The 22743-nt window shown below is 39.3% G+C and overlaps 1 protein-coding gene across 1 annotated transcript in view; it reads left to right on the top strand.

The window, feature by feature from the left end:
* Window positions 1-22743, top strand: part of ADCYAP1R1 (adenylate cyclase activating polypeptide 1 (pituitary) receptor type I) — a 117438-nt gene that overhangs the window by 56752 nt on the left and 37943 nt on the right. Inside the window, exons 3-9 of the mRNA XM_009880485.1 lie at window positions 766-873; window positions 14704-14739; window positions 15393-15434; window positions 17204-17307; window positions 17857-17954; window positions 18392-18524; window positions 20754-20907. Of these exons, the coding sequence (XP_009878787.1) occupies window positions 766-873; window positions 14704-14739; window positions 15393-15434; window positions 17204-17307; window positions 17857-17954; window positions 18392-18524; window positions 20754-20907 (675 nt within the window). The remainder of the gene's footprint in view (window positions 1-765; window positions 874-14703; window positions 14740-15392; window positions 15435-17203; window positions 17308-17856; window positions 17955-18391; window positions 18525-20753; window positions 20908-22743) is intronic.

Consider the following 22743-nt stretch of genomic DNA (forward strand, 5'->3'; position numbering starts at 1 on the left):
AAGTCATTTTTTTTAGACATAAGTAGGAAATTTGAGAGATTACTCTGAGTTGTTCTGTACACCGGATAAATCTTTGAAGTTTATGAGCTAGTAAGACGGTGGTTTACAGAATTACAGGAAGGGACACGCATAGATAGCTGCTTCTTAAAAATCAGCCATAGTTTGCCACAGTGATCAGAAAGAAGCAGGATATGGGCTCCTTTATTGTATTTACAATAGCATATGGGACCTCAATTTTTTTGATATCCTAGGAGAAGACACCTCCCATCCGCAGTCCAATCACCTCTTCTTTCTGCATACTTGTAACAGGAGGTTGGTTCTTTACCACTCAAGTCTTTTATCCCAAACTTTGATGAGCATTAGGGCCAGCAGAAATGTATAGAATTTAAATCAAAGATGCCTAAAGATTTAGCTCAGCAATACTGAAAGATAGCTAAATGATACTAAAAGATAGCTAAATGGTGGTAGGGAAAATTTGTTTCTGGTGTATCTTGGAGTGATTTAACTGGGACTAAGAAGTGTCATCTGCTGCCAGGGTAAAGTCTGGACATTATTGTGCCATGTAACTACATATTTTATGCTATTCCTATGAATGAATATTATTTTATTCCAGGGAAGTCTTGTTAGGAGATGATATTATTAATTTTTTTAAACAAACATATTTTTACAGATAGAAGAAAGAGCCAACTTAAAGTGCAATAACAGTGTGAAGAAAGGAATGGATTTCCCCCACTAATGTATTTTATCCCTCCTTCTCTTCTATAGGTTGCCCAGGAATGTGGGACAATATCACATGCTGGAAACCTGCAAGTGTGGGTGAAATTGTCTTTGTCAAGTGTCCTGCACTGTTCAGATTTATCATCTCTGAAGATGGTAAAGTATTTTTTCTTTATTTTTTGACTCTGTCTGATAAAGCTACATGGCCAGCATGAGTTTAAAACCTCACTTAGCTACTCGGTACCAGGGGAAATCAAAGACTCTACAGAGGTGTGGGGCTGGGTTACGGTTTAAGAGAACACTTTAGAAAGCCAGGATGTTTGTGTGTAGATACATGTGTGTGAGCAGGAGTGGGAGGGAATGTGTGAAAAAAGCGTTCACAGACTATACAGTTTGAAAATATCACCAACTCTAATTGCTAAAGCGGATCTTCTGCCCTTGAGTCTCCACTGAAATCAATTAGAGATAAAACTGTGTGGGTCTTGGATAACTAATCAGCACAATTGAAACCTATTTTAGAAAGTAACTAAAACTCAGAGCTGGAATCTGCTTATGCCTAAGGAGAACATAGGCATGAGATGACCAATGTGAGGAGCTCCCATGTTGGGAGTCCAGGGAAGAGTCGGTGGGAATTGAAGATTCCTGGAGAGATGCAGAAGCTCCATCATGCCTTTTTTGCAGTCTGTGGAAATGAGACATCGCCGTCCTTCTGCCTCGTGCAGCTGATACTAGCAACCAAGCAAGCAAATGAAAGATTGGAAATTTGAGCTGTTTCTGCTTCCGGCATGCATGGCTGCCTAACATGGTTGTCCCATCTTGCAAAAAATACTGCAGATGGTCAGCTAGGCTGGTGTATTTTCTCTTTTCTCTCTTTCTGCTACCACTTTTGGCTTGGACCAAAAGCACTCACCATGCTTGGTAACCAAAGCCTACTAGGCCGCAGCTTCAATCCTTATACAACCTAGCTGCTGGTCTCAATGGAGTTGCTATTCAAAGGAGAACCTACCTTAGCAATGGCAATTCTAACTATTTGACCTGGTTATTAATATTACCTAGTGCTTTTTAATGGGAGGAGTCTCTGTGCAGGCTACTGTTTACATGATACCAAAACCCCCTTGTCCTTTCTCGATTTTTTTTTTTTAACCTTTGAAATGCATGAAAATTTACCAGTTAAAAATGAGTTCGTGCACAGGGGGAAATAACAAATAATAAATTGTTCACAGCAGATATATAGTTTGATTATAGGTTCTCTTGAATTCTTTTTTTTTTTTTTCCCCATGATTCCATGAAATTATCTTCCCAGCTGAATGAATGTGAGAGGCTAAGTCTTCCCACCAGTGTTAGCTAACAACAAGCCTTTCCTGAAAATTAACACAGATTTTTCCATCTCCTCCCAGCACCCACCAAGGCCACTACAGATCATTTAATTAGCACTGTCTGTTGATGAACAACTTCACCATTTTCCCCTGGGAAATTATTCATTTACAATCTTGAGTCAAAAATCCACCTTCTCTCCATTACCGCACACAGAGCACAATTTGTAGGACAGTGTTTCATACGCAGCTCCAGGACCATTGAAATCCTCAACATTAAATACATCCATTTGAACTCATCCAAACACAAAGCAAGTGCTTGTGAAATGGAAAAGAATTTAAGGGTGATCATTACCTCATCTAAACTTATCCATACGGAACTTGAGTATTTTCTTTATACAAGTCCTCTAGACTCCGTCTGTAGCAGTGGAGAGAAAGTGGCCCACAGAAGGTAATTTATGTTATTCCAAGAGACATGAGGTGGATCATACCTTGAAGATACCTCTCTTTATCCAGAAAGTACTAAGGGTAATTCACTTAAACTGGGCACCTAATTTTTGAATGGGGAAAGACAAGTCCCTCTTTAAATTATCAGGTATGAAAATATAATTACTATTGCAATTCTATGTACTTTAATTAGAGTTGGTATAATTAAACCTAATCTTAACTACTGTAATATTGGTTCAGTATTGACTCAGTGAGTACAATGGCACTTACTGAGCCATCCACGGTTAGTGATAATAGAAAAACCAAAAAGTCAGCATTCAGTAGGGTTTGCATCTAGCAAGGGTAAGGAAATATTCTTCCCTCTTGAAGGTATATTTTTGTGTTTGGTTTTGTTGTTGTTGTTGTTGTTTGTTTGGGGTTTTTTTTTCAATATTCCATGACTTTGTAATCAATTTTTGTTGACTTGTTGACTACTTGTCATTCAGCCTGATTGTCAAACCAATTCTGGTCATCCTTTGGGCAGGATATACACTCAACCAGAAGTTTTTGTTATCCAGTTATCAGTGATGCTTACAGCCTGCAGGCAAAATACCTTTTTGTTATTTACTGTGCATCAGCAGATGGCTGATATAGTGCTATCTTATGATATAACTGCAGGAAGCCTTCTGCTCATACAGCGCCTGCCCGAATTTCCATTAGGACCCCTCCCTTTTGGTGGCTTGTAATCTACTTTGCCTACATACCCTCCAGCTACAGTGTGCTCACACATGGTGACGTAACACACCACTTTTCTCTCTCTCCCTGCCAGTTTTGGGTACAATGCTTAGGAATATTGCCAGTGTGATGCTATGGCGAGTGGTGCCACGAACATCTAGAGTGCAGGAAATCTCCCTCACTACCAACCTGCCTGCACACCTCTGCCATGGATGTTTTATCTATTCTTTATTGCAAGGGATATCTCAGACGCTTCTATTTATATCCTGCAGAAATATGTTGCTGTTTCACTTTTACTGATGAAATTTCTTTTCCACAGTGTTATAATTTCTGAAGTAATTAAGTCTAGAAGGACTCTTGAGAAATCACCTAGTTTATCTCCATCCTCAAAGACAATGTTAGCTCAATAAAATCTGTTCCAGCACTTAACTAACCTGTAATCTTTTAATGGGAAAGACTTTTTTTTTTTCAAATAGAAAAAATAATATGTTTTAGAAAAATATAAAAAATATATAGAAAACAAAAAGCTCTACTATAACTAGGGATATGTAAAATAAAGGACTGAAATAATATTTTTAAATTATTTGCCTAGGATTTCCAGACTTGAACTTCACATTTGACCTGCAGCAGGGTGACAGTATGACCCTAGGGGAGGAGTAGTCAGTCCAGTGTAAACATATGTCCTGTTTTTTTTATCCTCTTACAGGATCAGTTACAAAAGTGACAGCTGTTACCTCTTGTAGCGCTGGGTTTGAGGGGTTTTTGGACATCTGTTCAGTAGGAACAAAACCAAGATTCATAATTCATTAGATAAACAAATAAACATTTAATCTGGGGTAGTCTGAAATCTCTACAGATCCGGCTGGATTTGCACTGGTGACCCCAAGGTGGAAATATCTACATCCATAATCACTCTCCCAGGTGAATCAGCATGAGTTTTCACCTTCATTGCTGCTAATTTTAATTAGCCAAGTATACTTGTTTCAATGAGGGCTTAATGAAAAAAGTCACATATTATGATGGTTCCTTAAAGAAAGGGTTATTAGATAACTAAAATGTTCCTAAGACACAGCTAATCACATTTTGTAGATTGCTACAGTATCCTCTGGCTGCTGCTATGTTTCTAGAATATCTAACTAGGTTGGCACTGCCACTACTATTTATTAACATCATATTCATTCTTAATACAGCAAAATTTTTAGATGACCATAAATCGTTCTTACAAAGAGTAGCAATAACTTTAAATTATACTTTTAAAAAGTTTGTCCTATGAAGCACCTGTAGGTATAACTGCTTGTATAACAACAGGTAAATGATATGATGGGGAAATGTTAATCTTGAATAGGGCGTAGGGATTACCTCACTTGGTTTTGGATATCTAGAAGTTATCTGTGTAAGTCTGAACTGATCACATGGATTTCTGGTTCAGTAAATGGAAAACACTGGGTAGTCTAGATGATATTTTCTCTGACCTAACTCAAATGCTTGTCTTGAGATGAATGATGTCACTGGAGGGGACTGCTTTTTTTATGAATTTCAGAAAGGAGTTTGGTTTCCTTGGCTTGGATGTCTGATTTCCATATGCAGTAAAATGAAAAAAAAAAAAAATGTCATACTACGAAATACAAATTAACCAACTAAACTGTCATCTGGAGAGATGCTTATTTGAAAAATTTTCTATGGATTTAGCTAAAAATACCAGCTGTTGCTGGTTTTAATTTGAAAACATACTCTGCTCTAACCTTCACTGCAATTGAACTGAGTAACATTTGAACTGCTGTCAACATCGTACAGAAAGCTGTATGCTGTGTGCTTGGTGACCCTTCCTTACAAAATTTCATTTCACCTCTCTGCTCCTCCAAAATCACTAGAATTTTTCATTTCCTTTTAGATGCAGGCTGTGAACAAGAAGATAATTCTCAAAATCACTCCACATGAACAAAACATATTAGCTCCTGAGTCTTTTCTGATCTAGTAGGTTAAGGATTTACAGTGCTTTTCCTTCTGGAGTGCTCCTAAAAATTAATTTCTTTTCTTCTTCAGCATTCATTTCTTTGATTGATGTCCATCAATTCACAAATTTATTTTCATGGGGAGCTATAACTTTCATGACAGTGCTGTTATGTTATGCTTTCTCCAGTGCCTTCCCAGTAACAACTCCAGAGACAACTGCTCCAGAGTGGAGAATATTTAAAGCATTCTAAGGTACCTTTGCAAACAAAGAAGAAAAAAAAAAAAAAAAAAAAAGTGTGTCGAGCTGTGATGTTGCATTTCTGTATGACATAGAAAGACCTAGAGATGGCCTCATCAACTCCCAGCTGGAAAATTTTCTCTGTTTTGTTCTTTTCCCCTTTTTTTTCCAGACAGAGGTGATACTGTCTGGCAATGGAAATCTACAGAAGCCAAGTCTGTTCTTTTCTTTCTTCGTCCTGTGCAGCTGAGATATTCTGGAACCTGTAAAGCCACATTACTCAAATGGACCATTGAAAGAAACCCAATAGCCAGATCAGAAATGAATATATTTTTAGATCTTTGATTTGCAGTAAAAACTAATACAAATGATAATAGGCAGTTTCTGAGCATTGCCATATGGTCCACATTGAGAAAATGCTTTCATTCACAAATCCAAATAATAAATATAATTAGCTCTTACTGAATCTTCCAGTAATTCAGGATGTTTATCTAGTGTTCAGTCTAGGACACTACCTGCTACACCCAAAAAAGCGTTGCTACAAATCATGGGTTACTATGTAAGAGGGAGAAAATGCACATCATTTTTACCAAAGACACAAAACGTGTGCTATGTTGATACCAGGATTAAGGTCTCCTAATTAAAATCCAGTAGAATAAAGAATGTATCCCGGTATTACAGAGTTTAAAAGGGAATTATATGCTGTGCTCACGTTTTTGAACCAAAATGTTTGGCTTGCTGCTACTCTGGAATTTATGACTCCAGTGCTCAGCCAACAAGCTTTATTGTCCCCAAGAACAAGAAACTGAAAATAGTCTGTTACTCATCCCATTAAAAACACAGAGAGACACTCAAGTACTTTGTCAGAAGAACACCAAGTCTCCTCCGTTCTGCACTACAGATAGCATGGGTAGACAATGGGATTTATGAATGCAGGTTTAATTGGTTTTGGGAAGCCATCTCTGTTTTTTTCCTCCTGTCTGAGTTTAGATATCACCCCTAATCAAACAGAATAAGATGACAAGAGAAGAGCTAATGAGAGGAGAAGTGACACTACACGTTCATATGCGGAAAGCCCTTCTGTGTCATTTCTGGGGAAACAGTCCTGGTAAAGCTTTTAAGTGCTGACTAAGTACCACTGCGAAAATGGTACATAGCTCCCAAACTGGGTGAAAAGACAGTAAGAGTCATTGTCTTCCCAAGGTGAAAGCTGTTGAGAACATTTGCAAGTTATGTTTTTCTATTTGTTTGGGCTATGTATTGATATTTTTTTGATATAGAAAAAAAGAACAGGTGACTGTTAAAGATCAGGGGCCTTCAAAACAACAAAATGTGTCTGGAAGATTGTGCACTTATTTTCTACTGAATTAGAAATTGCAGGATTTCTTTGCTACCAGCTGAAATTAAGGTCAGCATTGCATCAGACCAAAATTGGAAATTACATTTGCCTGTCAAATAGGCAAGGCAAAAGATCAATGCAGAAGTCTAGATTTCTATTTAAGTATATCTCACCCTAGTAAGTATTTCAACATCCTGCATGAAAACCAAAGGAAGAAAAACACTGGAACCAAGGAGTAGTCTCTGAAAAATAGACATGACCCATCCCATAGCATTTCCATCATGGGAATAATAATGAGCCAACGGAGCTTAATTAGTCTTTGAAGCAACCACGACTCTGGGCATACTTTAGTTTTATCCTTCACTTTATATAAGATCCTATGTAGTGTTCAGAAGCAAGTTCAATGCAAGAGTATTTGTTTTATATATATATACACATATATATATCAGCTAAAGGTTTTAGACAGCTTTCAAAGCTGTCTGAAGATTGCATAAGTGTTATTGTTGCTTAGTGTTCAGCAAGTCCTAGAATGAATCATGACATTAAGAAGGGGCACAAGAGACCTACCAAATGTTGATGTTACAAGTAATGTTTTGCCAATGACCAAGATAATAGTGCTTTCTAGATTATCAAGCCCTCTCCCATTGGTTTTCATCACTAGGCTTTCCACAGGCAGTAAAGCCATGGGATTACTTCAGCTTTTCCAAAGTGAGGAGGACAAGCTATAATTAAGCATGCCGGCTTGGTCACAACATCACAAAGTCTATCTGCAGTACAGAGGGAAATGGGAAGAAAATATTGCCATCAAAGAATAGTAACAGTATTTACATTTCCAATCAAGTAGTTAAAGCCTCATAGATTCTTTTTACAGGAAAAGGACATTTTATGGCCTTTTCCACCAAATTATGGGGACATAAGACTTTGTGCCTCCGATACTCAAACGTAAAACTTGACCAAGAGCATTTCAGCTAAAGATCAACTCCTTGGTCCTTTGCAAGATGACATCCTGCAGTGGACAGGCCAGGGGAAAGCTGTAATGCAGTTCAAGACCTTTGACAATATGATCTGAAATCTAATTTGGTGCTGGAAAATAAAATCATGCCCCTCTGGGAAGCACGCAAGGGTGGAACACAGTAGTATGGAGAACCTTTGGATAGCAAAAGATAGTACAGTGAAGTATCACTGTAAGTGCAAGATGGGCAGATGCTTCAACCTTTCCTAGTAGTCTTTGCTCTATTCTTGTTTCTCCTCTTGACTTAAATAACTGAGAAAGGAGTTCCAGTTGATTGCAAGATTTTAGGTGTAGTGGGCCCACTTTCATTCTTGCCTTTAAGCAAGTGATTTAATATGCTTTCTTCTCTGGGACTTATTTCATAACTGATAATCTCCATTGGGCAATGTTTCTCTTTTCTCTGAAATATGACCCCTGCCCTCTTCGGAGCTAGGAGACCCTTCAATAATATTTGCATTAAATTTGCACTCTGATGGACACTCCTGTGAGAGCCTGTCTCATAGGAAGGATAGACATAATGTTTAGATGGTGCCTAGCAGTTGCTATGGTGACCTCAGTCCAGTGCTAGTTTCATAGCTTTTGATAAGAAAGAGGAAGAAAAGAAGAAAGTCATAATCTCCCTTACACATTATTGACCATATCTGTACATCAGTCCCGCTTCAGCCAGCCCTATATACTATGACCCTTATGTTCTCCATATGGGACCTTATTGTATTCTGCTGTGATCTCCAGGCATGATTCCCTGGATCTTCTGGTCTCTATGTTATGAAACTACGTGCCCTGAAATTAGTATGGGGTACAGGAAGGAAGGACTTGTATATCAGCTCCATCACTGCCTCTACTGCAATGTTTTGCACAAACTACTGGGTAACAAAGATGTTGTGGCAGCTAGTTCGTCTCATCCTATGGTAGATGCCTAAAACAAATCACCCTCTGCAAGTACCAGTCTCTTTGCCCTTTATGAGAGGAGACTTAAAAACTAGATGAACTTATCTTCAGGTGGGTAAATTGAATTTGCCCCCCAGGATCAGTTCCTCAATCCTTAGTTCTTCTTCAAACATCGAAATATGAACCAGGCTTCCTAATCTTACCCTTAATTTTCCTCTGTCTCAGTTTTCCAGATTTCTAAATATGGTGAATGATACCACTTAGTTTTGTGCTATCTCTGTATGAGCACTATGCTCACAAATCTCTTTGACCAGGCAAATGGTCAAAGTAAATTCCAAGTAACAAATGACTTTCAATCTGTAATTTAAAGTATTCTCTATGGGGCATGAGGCTAGAGAGACCAAAACCGCTAGAAAGAGTGGAGGGAAGCACACAGCACAGGGAAAGCTGTGGGAACCTGTGAGGCCACGTACTCTGGAACCTTGCCTGGCTGCCACGTTCTACAGATCCTGTTAATGAGATTGTAAAGGCCTAACAGCTGATTCTGGATCACTTTTCCCGCCCAAAAAAGAGCCATAATGAAGGAACTGGGATGGCTGGAAAGGGTGCATGTGGGATCATGTGTGCCGGGGTACAGGAGTGGGCAGAGGGCGTTCCTGGGGAGGAATAACCCCATGCACCAGCACAGGTTAGGGGCTGACCTGCTGGAAAGCAGCTCTGCGGAGAAGGACCTGGCAGTCCTGGTGGACAAGCTGACCACGAGCCAGCAATGTGTGCCCTTGTGGCCAAGAAGGCCAATGGGTTCCTGGGGTGCATTAAAAATAGTGTGGCCAGCAGGTCAAGGGAGGTCATCCTCCCTCTCTACTCTGCCCTGGTGAGGCTGCATTTGGGATGTTCTGTCCAGTTCTGCAGCCCCAAGTTCAAGGACAGGGACCTACTGGAAAGAGTCCAGTGGAGGGCTACAAAGATGATCAAGGGAATGGAGCATCTCTCTGATGAGGAAAGGCTGAGAGACTTGGGTCTGTTTAGCCTGGAGAAGAGAAGACTGAGAGGGGATCTCATCAATGCTCATCAACATCTAAAGGGCGAGTGTCAAGAGTATGGGGCCAGACTCTTTTCAGCAGTGCCCAGCGACAGAACAAGGGGCAACAGGCACAAACTGGAATAAGGGAAATTCTGTCTGAACATGAGGAAAAAATTCTTTACTTTGAGGGTGGCAGAGCACTGGCACAGGCTTCCCAGAAAGGTTGTGGAATCTCCTTTTCTGGGGATATTCAAAACCCACCTGGATGCGTTATTGTCCAACCTCCTCTGGCTAACCTGATCTGGCAGGGGTCTTGGACTAGGTGATCTCCAAAGGTCCCTTCCAACCCCTGCCATTCTGTGATTCTGTGATTAGAAGCAGAGGGCAGAGTGTGCAAGCAGTATCTGTGTGGGGAGCTCAGAAAGCCCCAGAAAAGCTGCTAAGTAGACTGCTGTTCCCGACTGCGGCTCTGCCAGCCGGCTGAACAGATTGCTGGTGCATGAGAGCAGCATGCAGCAAGAGGGAAGGGAGCAAAAAGGCATAGTGTGGTGGATGCTGCGGAGTCAGGAGTGAGAGCTCACTGATTTATTTCATATTTACAAATTAAATGTTAGGCTTCTAATCAGTGCTATATAAAACAGGGGAAAAATGGATTCCCACCTAAACCAGCTTATTATCCACATAGGCGGAGAGCACAGTAATGAGTGATTGTAGGAAATGTTTTCCATAACCTCTCTTGGCTTTGGTCTCTGCACTTTCTGAAGGGACAGAATCAACACGCACTAAAACCAATAAAAACCTTTGCAAATTGATCTCAGTGCTGTCAAAATCCAACCTTTTGGAGGATTACCTATGTGTACCAGCCCTCCAACCCGTAATATTAAGACGGGAACAACAGGAAGAAGGAGAAAACATGGGCAAGCCGTTTCAGGATAGGATAGTTTTGGAAGCCTTTCATTCCCCTCCTGTCGCTAATAAGGGACAAATGATGGAACAAAGGGGTTAAATGCAAGTTGTGCTCAGATAAACAAATCCATGGGAGATAAAGCAGTTGCCATGCCAGCTGACACCAAAAGCAGCCAGCACACATTTGGCATGTAGGAGAGGATCTAAAAGGCTGCGCTGAGCTCCGAGGCTCATCGTACACAGGCTGTTTCTTGGCTTTAGCTTTGCCAGCCCTGATCACTTTACATCAGGAGCAACAATTGTTTGCCTCGAATTTTTCATCCGTCGGAGGGTAGTCAGGAGGTAGGTATGTTTTCTGGGGGTCAGCAAATGAAAATCAAGAAAATCTGATAAATGTGGAAATACGGGACACGAAATATCTGGGTCTCTGCCACTAACTCTACGGGTAGCCATTGGCAAAACCTTTGAATATTTTTTTTTTTCTTCTCTTTCACCTCTTCATGTAGAAAATAGAAAGAAGCAATATATTCTACATTCCATTTCTGTATTTGGTCTTTGGAACTGACAATTCAGCATTCTGATGAATCTTCTCTGGGGTCTCTAAGCAGTACTGCAAATAACGTCTAATTAATAATGACAGTTAAAGCACTAATGGAAAATTTGCTTTGCTTCCCTAAGAGTGACACCTATTCAGTCTGGTCAAACAGTGAATAACACTGTCTGTCAATATACTGGGTAACCCATCCTTTGTCAAGGATAACATCAGCTTCCTTGGGAGCTTATTGACTAATGTGAGCAACCATTGATTTTAAAAATGGTGTTCTAAGACACTGTTTAATAGCTGTTGTTGGGTCCGTCTTTCTGTAGTTTGGGCTGTGCTGTTACTTAACTACACGTGAGGAGCACAGGTGTCAGTGTAAGTCATGAAGGTTATCCTTGAGTTAAAATCCTGCAAAATGGGTTTCCAGTCAAAAAGTTTGGTTTTTTTTTTCTGGGAAAATCATGTATTTCATCTAGCTTGTTGCATAATCATCTTGATGGGCTTTCTCTGCTTCATCAGTGAAGTCTAGTGAACCAGTTTCTTGTCGTTTATGTCCTAAGAGTAAAGCAATGAGAGGACTCACATGAAAGCTCGTGCAGTGAAGTGCCCTACAATTTTGCCCATTACAGCACTGACACCAGAGAAAATTTGCTGAGGTCTCTTTAGAGTCAGAAAGGCAATCAGGTGGAAAAAAAACCAAAACAAACCAAACACAAAATACCATTTCAGGGTAACAGTGAAAAATGGGAGGGACTTCCTTATGTCTGGACTTCCTAGAGCCCCAGCTCAAATGCAAGCTCAGGCTTTGTCCCTATATATGTGGACATGTTAAATGTTAAGCACAGAAAGAATCCAAATGAACGCCATCGCAGTCTCATACACGTGAGCAAACATAGCCATTGGCACAGTTATCTGTCATGTAAATATCCATATTCTGGTGCAGGATGCAGAAACATATGGTGTCAGAGAGAAGGGCAGCAGTGGCATGCAGGAATTTAAAGCCAGATGGTGGCTGTATGCTCCCTCATTGTGTGCTTTTATATATATATATGCATACACATACGAATATACTTGTGTATATTATCCCAACACTCAAAGGTGAATTTTGACTTTTAGTTGTAATTCAGGGCATAGTGTTCAGCGTAAATCTAATTGACTTTCCAGTAGCTTAACTTATTAGTGAAAATTAGGTTGATGGATTAAGCCTAAAAGCCTGTATAGGAAAAGGTTGTACTGAAACTTTCTTCAGTACATTAGCAAGGACTCAGATGTAGAAAAATATGTTCATAAAAGGCAAGCTTACTCCTACAGTAATCAGAAAACATAGTCAAAACCATGAATCCTTTCATAACCTCCAAACACAGTTAAAATGCAATAATAATGTGGATATATATATAAAAAAAATTAATATAAAAAGCTTCTAAATTTCACTAAACTACATTAATATGATGTTTCAACTGCTATTACAGATGTCATGAAATTAAAAATGAACTAAAATCTAATATTTTAACATCAGTGTGACTAACTACCATCCATATTTAAAGTGAAATAATGGTAATTTTTATTTCCTCCTTTTTAGATAAAAATAGCTGCATTTAAAACTTTTAAATTTCAAAAAAAGATATCTTTCTGAGCCATCAGTGCAATATGCCAGGATACCAGGAACATCAGGCTTCAATCTACTTAGCATTGGCCTGGTCTTCCTCCAACAAGAATTCTGGAAAGTTTGTAATATCACATTTCAGGATTTAAGCAATACTGTACAACTAGTGAAGTAAAAATGGATTTTTATGAGTCGAAAAGTTTTTTTGAGGTTTTTTGCAGCTTCTTCTTAACCTTCTTCTGTGGGTAAGGCTGTTGGGTGAGGTGACCTCATGTAAGGAACCAATTCTATTACGAGCTAATGATCTGAGTGTCAGCAGGCTATGAAAGACACTGAAAGAAAATTTTTACTGTGGGTAAAAATTCCCAGAGGGTATCCTAAAGTTGGTATTCTGAATTCAGATTTTAGCAATGTAGACATCTATATCTGAGCTATATCCCTGTTAGTAAACCTGGGGTTTTGTAAGCTTAGGAGAGAAAAAGGTCTCTCCAAAATATTCTGCAGAGGCATCTCTGTTATTCTGCCAAGAATCTGGAGCACAGTCACAGCGCTTCTGCAGCATCTGCTAATTTAGCCTGATGTAGCAGGTCGAACTGGAAAATGTTTGCTCAGACCTTTGCTGACTTCTCTTCAGAATTAGTGCAACTGCCCAATAATTGCAAACATCCAAGAATTCTCATATGTGAAATCTTGAAAGGAGCTGGAGTTGGTCAGAGAAGCCAGGAGACCAAGGGTGTTCTCATCATGGCTTTCAGGATTAACCCTCCAGAGTAACTGGTGGGTTGAATGTGTAGGTTTGATGTTGAATATGTCCACTCAAAGACACAGTACAGCCTACCTGATGCTTCAGCTTAGCTTTCTAGTCTACCACCATCATCTTCACACTAAATCCTCTTTTTTTCTGTCTTAGAAGATCAAAAAGCACATCTGATTTATTTTAAAGGAGATAAATCAATGCATTTTAAATTATTACATGATGGAGAATTTGAAAAAGTATAAAACATAAAATGCGTTTTATGCTGTGCTGAAAAGTCTCTTTAATATTTTGCTTTCTTCGATGCTGTCTTTCTCCTTCCCTATAGGATCAAAATCAATCATTGTTTGGCTTTCACTTTTAATAAAAAACCCTCTCATACAAATCGGTGAACAGCTTTTCCAATCCCTCATTAAGATTTGGCCATATGTTCAGGGTTAAAGAACAACAACCTGTAGCCCTGTGGTTACTCCAGGGGATACAGAACTAAGCTAATCTAAACACTTAACCTACCTTAGTGGTCAGGGAAACATTGGAATTCCTTTTCCTGCTCGGTAGGCCACTGGCAGAGCTATTTGCGGACAGCTTTGTCAGGCTCATCAGCATCTCTCTCTCCACGATGCAGCAGCACCACTCGGTGGCTTAGGGCAGCTCCTCTTTATGCATTCCCCAACACTGAACTTGAGCCAAAAATCCACCGAGGATTCAGGAAAAGTCTGCCTTCAGTGCAATTCGGGTTAAGTACTTAGTAGGGTGGGTGGGAGATTGGTTTGAGATAATGCCAACGTTTTATTTTGGAAGGACAAAATGAAGGAAAAGGAAATTTTTTAATGCAAATATGAAATTTTATGATTTGTCATTGTAACATTTGTATTTTTGGTATACAAATCAGCATGGGTCTCAGCATAATATTTTGGAAATGTGTGTGTCCTTCTTATTTCGGACACACACACCCCCCCAAAAAAAAAGGAAAAAAGAAAAAAACAGCTGACAAAAAAGGTCGTACAACTCTTTTTCACATCCTTCCTAGAGTTTGATGAAACTCCATGATAACTGGAGATTTAACAATACAATGCAATTGACCATCTTCTGAAAGCCACTTTTCAGCTGTAATAATACAGTCTTATCTTGAAAAAAAGGAATTAAACAAAATTTTCTTGCAGTTCTTCTCTGCGCACTGCTACATCCAGTCCTCTTATGGGAAGCAAATTATTATCAAGGTTAAATTAATTATTTTTGTTCTTCTAATTTCAGGTTGGGAAGTAGATAACTTGGGGCAAACCCATGCAGGTAAGAACCAGTTGTGCTGACTACCTCCTACGTACCTCTGTTCTCAAAAATTGTATGTAGAGCATATGATAACATCAGATTATTAGAAAGTTGTTTGTGCATCAACAATTATGATAATTAATGCATGTAGTTCATTGTGACACAGTGATAAAAAGCAAAAGTAAAAATCTGGTAAATTTCTAGAAGTCGATGTGATCTAACTTAAAGCCACCAAATTAAACTGTCTTACTTAAAACCAATTAATTATTGCCTTTGGTCACTGATGAACAGAAATAATTTTTCATTAATTCTGTGAAAACTGACCGTATATCAATATCTGTGGTTTATAAATGGAAATTTCTAAGGATATAATATTTGACTTTAATACTTCTTTAATAAAATTGGTCTTAGTTTGATTGCATGTGTTTTTAGCCATGTGCTCTCTGGTTGCAGTAGCAATTTTTTAATTTTATAGGTCCAGCTTTGATTTAAACTCACAGGTAAAACTGTGTTTACTTCCTGACAAGACAAAATCAAGTATTTATTGCCTTTGGGCCTGATCCAAACAAATAAAAATCAATTGGATCCCATTCACTGATTTCCGCAGAGGCCAGTTTGGGTCCTAATAGAAAATACAATCAAAACAATTTCATACCAAATTTCCACTTTTATAGGTGATTATGACCTGCTGGAAAGCACAGCCCAGTCTCCCTTAGGTAAGAAACAGAACCATGGAATGTTTCGCTTTTTATTTTAACGTTCTTAAAAAGGAAGCTCCAAGCTTTTTCTCCTGCCATTTAGGTATTATTTTCAAATGAGTTCTAATTATGGTGACACATTTTCTGGTGCATTACTTTTAGCAGTATTATGAAAATTTATTCCTCCGCTATTGAGTTTTGCAATCTAGCAAGTATGTTGTTGTAAATTATATCTACCTGCTTAACAGTAATTACTAAATGGTGTTAAGGAAAGTCAACACCATGATTAAGTGGTTATTTTCCATAGAAAACTAGGGATGAATGTGCAAGAGTAATTTACCAATATTTGCCAAGTAATGCAATGTTCTTAAATGAATGCTGTGATTAAATAGATATATTCTGCTGCATGGATGGCAAACAGATTCTCTAAAAATAAGGTCACTGCTAGTGTTATGAGCTACTTGACTAAACTGCTCTAAGAATGCGAAGCAGCACAACCTTATTAAAAAAAAAAAAAAAAAAAAAGGTGGAAATTTCCATCAATTTTCGTCAAGGTACAGCTCAAACTCCAAAAACTGTAATAGTTCGATAAATGGAAACTGTGCTATTGTGCTGGAGAGGAGTAAGTGCAGCCAGCAGCCCAGCTCTAATTTTTCAACCAGGTCACTGAGCTCTGGCAAGAGTACTGGTGCTTAAAAAGCGCACCACGGGGGCCGTCCCACCTTAGGCAGCCTCAGCCACAAAGTGAGTGTCAAGAGACACTTTCCTCTTCTACCCCCAAGCTCTTCTTTCCCAATACAGTTTTAAGCCTTTTGACTGTGTCAGTGAAAGCCATTTAGGAGCTGGTGTTTATATGAGATTAGCCAAGCAATTAGAGTAAAAAGAGACAAAAAGAGTATGAATTTTTGTCTGAGACAGTTTTGAGCCTCCTTGCAAACACTTGTTTTAGGGTAAGGTTATAAACTGGGAGTGGAACAAATAATAGACAGAGGAATATGAGAAGCTCTGAAACAGGTTTGAAATTGTCAACTGAAGCCACACTGGGCATCTGGAGATGTAAATGAACACAGAGCTCTGAAGACAGAGGCAGGGGCGGGATTCCTACTCTGTCTTTGTTTTCCTACAGACCCTTCTCACAAAGTCACTCTCAGATCACAGCCTAGGCTTGAAGATGAATGAGTGGCATACATGTTATTTGACTGCAGGACAACAGTTCAGCTTCCTCACCATAGACATGTAATGTCTGTTTTACATATCTTACAGTATTCTGCCTGGCTTCCAGCAGCTGCTCCAAAAAATCGTGTCAGCCTGGTGTTTTCTTGTCAGTTCCATGCAGATACCTGAGATATAGATTATCTTAAAGTGCCTACCTATATTTAAACACTGGACTTAACCTGTAGCCATCTGAAGTGTAATGTCTACTCCAAAGCTGTGTTCCCTAGATGCCTTTCAGAGTCAGTGGAGAGAAATGGACATTTAGCTGACCTCTGGTTTAGATACCCGCTTGGGAACGGGATCTTTGGTGCCCTGGAGGCACTGACTGTACTGGTTAAATCTTTTTTGCTCTGTGGTGACCAGCTGCAGTAGTAGACATCCGTAGGCGCCTACTGTAGAACTAGGTTATTAAAGATGTCATTAAAGATACCATTAAAGTATTCTATGCATAACCAGATAAATAGTACCCCAGTGGTACTGTGGGGTTTTCTTTGGTCATGTACCAAGGGGAGGGAGGGTATGTCCTGTGGTTTGCTTCAGCAATGTCACATTCCCAACTGTACTTGACATAGGGGACATCAGCAGAAATTGCACTGAAGATGGCTGGTCTGAACCTTTTCCTCATTATTATGATGCCTGTGGCTTTGATGAAAATGAAACAGAGTCTGATAACCAGGTGGGAACTAATCTTATAATTAAAAACAAATGAAGGGGGAGAGCAGCAGGCTGCTTTTTGTCCAGCCTCTGGCCATGTTCTGATTTGATGGTGATTAGAATGAAACAATCAGATATTTATGGGCATAAAAATGTGAGAAATGAGATTCAAATCCTTCCTAGCTCTATACTGAATATTTCCAGAGTATGATTGTTTACTGTTGATATAGCATGTAACTTCTAGAAGCCCCCAGTTCTTCCCCTGTTGACTGAAGAATCCCTTAGCCAATGATTATTTTTTTTTCTACAGATACATGCACAGTGACCAAAGAAATAGAGACAGCCTCTGTTAGCTCACTGACATACAAGCCTCACAGTATGCAGAACCAAGGGTATGCCAGACATAGAGTAATGCTTTAATATACAGTGAGATCTCAGGGGAACCAAGAGGGGAAAATAACCAGGCTGTTCAAGAAACAAATCTTGCCTATGGCTCCCCCTGCATGTTGACAGGGTAAGGAAGATGTGACCGTAGATGAACCATTTAACTCTGTGTTGTTTGCCTCCCAAGGATTACTACTATCTCTCTGTGAAGGCTCTGTACACGGTGGGATACAGCACTTCTCTTGTTTCCCTCACCACTGCCATGGTTATCCTGTGCCGTTTCAGGTGAGTCAGGACATGAGCAGGGAGCTGTTCTGCCATGGTAGGAAAGGGTTCGGAGCTCATTGGTCCAAAACAATATTCAAGCTTTTATCTTACCAGATGTAGAATAAGAGATTGACAGCCCTTTAATAGCGTTGTTCCCCCAGCTTTGACACACATTTCAGTAGACTGTAGATGCAACTGTAGAAGCTGCATTGGACTGGGTCTATTTTATGCAACCCTGCATGCTTTTACAGGAAAATCCCCAAATCGTTCTCTTGGCCAGGTTTAGGGTCAGTGCTATCCACATTCCTGACTTTCAGATGTTGCTATTCTTATCATCAAGGTGCTAGGAGCTCTGGCCATGTGTGCAGATAGGCCTAGTGTGCTAAGTCCACAAAATAAAGTCTTTTTTTTTAATTTTTTTTTTCTTTTCCTCTCCCTTGCTCTTTCATCTCTAGGAAGCTTCACTGCACTCGAAATTTTATCCACATGAACCTCTTTGTTTCATTCATCCTGCGTGCAATATCTGTATTCATTAAAGATGGGGTTCTTTATGCTGAACAGGACAGCAACCACTGTTTTATCTCAACAGTAAGTAAAACCAAAGCCAAAACTTTTTCCTGTTTTTTTTGGTTTTTTTTTTTAGCATGAGATAACGACAAAATAGTGAGGCATGCAGCAGTCTGTTGGGTATCACAGGCTGAGAAGCTATTGGGAGAAAAGGTAATTGGTGGTAAACTTCTCTCCAGCAAAACTGTGATGGTATCGCCTCACCAAGTCATCAGTGTCCAGTGGTCTGTCCTTTAGGACAAACTTACAAGTCACGGTTTCTGATGCTACTTGAGTTGTTTCTCCCTTTCACAGATCTGCATAGTGATAGGTGGAATGAGAGCAGACACAAGCAATTTCTTTCCTCTAAAGGTCTGTTTTTTCTCCAGACCTTTATTTGTTTTGGATGTCTGGCAGAGTCATGTGTAAAGAGGGTGACCATTCAGACACTGAAAATACCCCTGACATCATACCCTCAAAAAATCATTAGTATTAACCATGTGTTTGTTCCTGAAGTGTGTGGTTTAATGGAAAGCAGTCTCTTCTGCAGATGCATTTAGCGATATGTTACATGTAAATCCCAGTCCCTCTCACATTTATGGCTAGTATTTGATTTGATAAATCAGCTCAACGGGTGTAATTATGGTGGAATTACAGCAAATTCCCAAAATGAGATCTCCTTTATCCATCCAGTTAGGAGCTAAATTCCCTATGGGCGCCTTCCACAAGGAAAGTGCAGCTGTGTAGTTTCTTAGTCAGCCTTTTATTTGTCATTGAAACTAGTTTTTGCTTGTAATTCTTCTCCATTATGAAGTTGAAACCATGTTAAATCTGTAACTTGTTCACACCACTCTTCTAATAGTGGCACCTGCCTCTTTGTTTTGAAACACCTGAAGCATAAAGCACATTAAAATCAGGCATCTAATGACCAGATCTTCAGCCCTGATAGAGCTTCCATGAAGAAACTCAAGATCTGATGTTTTAAGTGTATTGGTTGTAGATTTGTCCTAGAGGATGGAGTGCAAGTGAGAACCAGTCAAAATTGTTAGCTTCCCACTGCTCCAGGTGGGAGCTTCCAGTTTATAGACTGGTTTTGCTCTGTTTTGTTGAAAAGTTCTGCTTTTGTAGGACTAATAATGTCTCACTGGGATGCAACACTGGAAAGGCAAGTGTGTCCTACTCTCACAGAGTCAAGGTAGAGCTTGGTTTCCACCTAAGGCTTTTATCGTAGAATCATAGAATCATTTAGGTTGGAAAAGACATTTAAAATAATAGAGTCCAACCATCAACGTAACACTGCCAAAACGACCAGTAACCCATGCCCCTAAGTGCCACATCTAAATGTCTTTTAAATACCTCCAGGGATGGTGACTCCACCACTTCCCTGGGCAGCACGTTCCAATGTTTGATAAGCCTTTCAGTGAAGAAATTTTTCCTCATATCCAATTTAAACCTGCCCTGGTACAACTGGAGGCCATATCCTCTTGTCCTATCACCTATTACTTGGGAGAAGAGATGAACCCTCACCTTGTTATACCCTCCCTTCAGGGAGCTGTAGAGAGCCATAAGGTCTCCCCTCAGTCTCCTTTTCTCCAGGTTAAACAATCCCAGTTCCTTCTTTTTTTTTTTTTCTTTTTTTTTTTTTTCTCTTTTTTTTTTCTTTTGTGCACTGCTTTCCCCCCTAGCAAATGAATGAAAGCTTCTGTCGTTTTTTTTACAGTAAAAAAAACCTCTTACTCTGCTTTCTTTACACTTAGGCTTGCTTTCATTTTCTGTCCCTGAGTGACAACACCTGCAAATGGCAAGGAAGTACAATTCTCAACTGCACACAGGAGGGTGCATCCTTTCTGATCCCACTCTCAGGGCTTTCCACAATCGTCCTGCCATTTCACATCCTTCCTTAGGTTTCTCAATACACAACTGGATTCTTTTCTTCTCTGCACTTAATCCCTGGAAGGGTGCTTAAATCTAGCAATTAGCGTCCATTGACGATGTGAACTCCCACTAATGCGAGATGTTCTCAAGCTGTCTGTAGACACTTGTCGATCACCTCCCACTGGTAAAATTGGCTACCTGGCCTTTCAAGCTTCGCTCTCTAAGTGGCACCTCGCATTCTTCTCATGCTTTTAAAACTTTACTATTAAAAGTGCATAAAACCTGTCCCAGCTGTGTTCCTTTCCAGTAAGACATTTGGAGAGGTTGAAAGCATTTTCTCTACCTGTTAGGCGGAAACAACATGGAAATAACTTTGTTTTTCTTGATTCTCTGCAGGTGGAATGTAAAGCAGTAATGGTGTTTTTTCACTACTGTGTCATGTCCAACTACTTCTGGCTTTTCATTGAGGGATTGTACCTTTTCACTTTATTGGTAGAAACCTTTTTCCCAGAGAGGAGATATTTCTACTGGTACACTATTATTGGCTGGGGTATGTGACATTTCTTCTCTAAAATGTGTCTCAGTGTGCAAGACAACTCCATGAACCATCTAATATTTCCACATATATTTTCAAAATATAGTTTTAGTCTTTGTATAGAAGTACCACTGCAGACCGAAATGTGTTGTGCTTTTTTGTCTGAATAGAGTTAAAATGAAACCTGGAGGACACTGTATCCCTTGCAGAGATGCAGTCCACAACCGAGAATTGCCTTCTACAAAATATGATCTTAATGCCAAGTTCTTCAGTTTAATCAAATCTGCAATGTTAAGTCTAGTCCATTTTCTAAGACTTCATTTCTGCCTTTCTTCCAGATAATAGCTAAATTGAAAATGTATCCAAAGGGTATCCACATATGCTCATCCTACCTGGATGGGAAATAGAAACTTGCAATAGGAAGAAACAAGATTTGTTTCAGAAAGGCCAGTTGTACCATGAAAACCAGTGTAATTATTTTTTTGTTCTGGCTTTCTGGATATAAATTGATTTCTGCAAACATGTTAACTCAAACAGTTCTTTGCTGATGTTTTTGTGCAGAAGTTGGATGATGACAGCAGAAGAAAGCATTCATTTTAAATGTACCCTAGGAAGGTTAAGCTCAATTTTTATACTTAAACAAACATATTTCTGAAATAATCTGGAAATAATCCTGTATGTTTATGTGTAAACTCTACATACAAATCACATTCCTCAAACTATTCTCCTCTGAAAAAAAACCCATATTTGTGTAACCTGAACCTTCAAGTAATCCACAGCTGGTTTTGTTTTTTCCCTCCTGAGGCAGGTCTAGATACACAAAAATTCTCTTCTCCTGGCAAAGACTTAATACAACAGGAGTAAAAGTGTAGAGAAGAAAGAAGAGAACAAGAGATCAGAAATAACAAATGGCATATAAAGGCTAATGGAGAAGGATGACTATGGGAAAAGGCTATTGGAAAAGAAACTACTGGAAAAGGATATTCAAAGTTCCCTCTGTACTAGCCACAGATGTATAATTACATTATAGCTGAGATACAAAGCTGCTTTCGAGAAGAACTTGGGGGGTATCCATTAATAACACTAAGAGAATCTCCAAATGTAGATGGTTTTGTTTTGTTTTAAATGCAATATTTTCTTAGCTCGTGCATATTTCAACTTGAATAGCAGTTTCCCTGACCTGGTCGGAGCAATTGGCACTTTGCAAGAACAGAAACTCTTCCAGACTCTGAATGCAAAAGCATTCCCACAGCCCAGAGCCAATGGGGAGGGAGCTGCACTGAAGCAGCAATAAGCAAAAGCTCAGCATTTTGTGGCATCTGGATGTTTATCTGTTTCTTAAAATGTGCTGAGCACGTCAGTGTCCTAGTTTGATTAATGAGAACTACATATGGCTGTGTCGATCCAAACAATTTTTTCTTCTTGAATATGCAATATGCTGGTAGGATCTCCGGATAGACTGCTGTCTTCCTGAGATCTCTCCTAATGCCTGCTCCTTACTTAGGGCAGAAACACAGTCAGCAAGAATAGCTCTTCTCAGCCTTTGAGGTTTGTCTGCTTTCTAATGTTGCTCAGAAGCTGAAAAGAAGGTGATGAAGACATATGTATCTTTTGATTTAAAGAAAAGTAATGTGAGTATATGCATATTCATGTACAAGATGGTTCACAACTCCAAACTGACCTGAAATGTGCTTTTTTAACTATATTGTTACGCCACATTTAGTGTAATTCTGCCTTCCTGTCCATGTTTCAGACTTGGAACACTGTTCATTCCATCAAAACTTATATAGTGCAAATCAGTGCAAACGAGGTAGCACATCAGATCCATGATTGATATTTAAAGGTTATTTT

The sequence above is a fragment of the Charadrius vociferus genome, unplaced genomic scaffold (genome assembly GCF_000708025.1).
Source record: "Charadrius vociferus isolate BGI_N301 unplaced genomic scaffold, ASM70802v2 scaffold12, whole genome shotgun sequence".
Lineage (NCBI taxonomy): Eukaryota > Metazoa > Chordata > Aves > Charadriiformes > Charadriidae > Charadrius > Charadrius vociferus.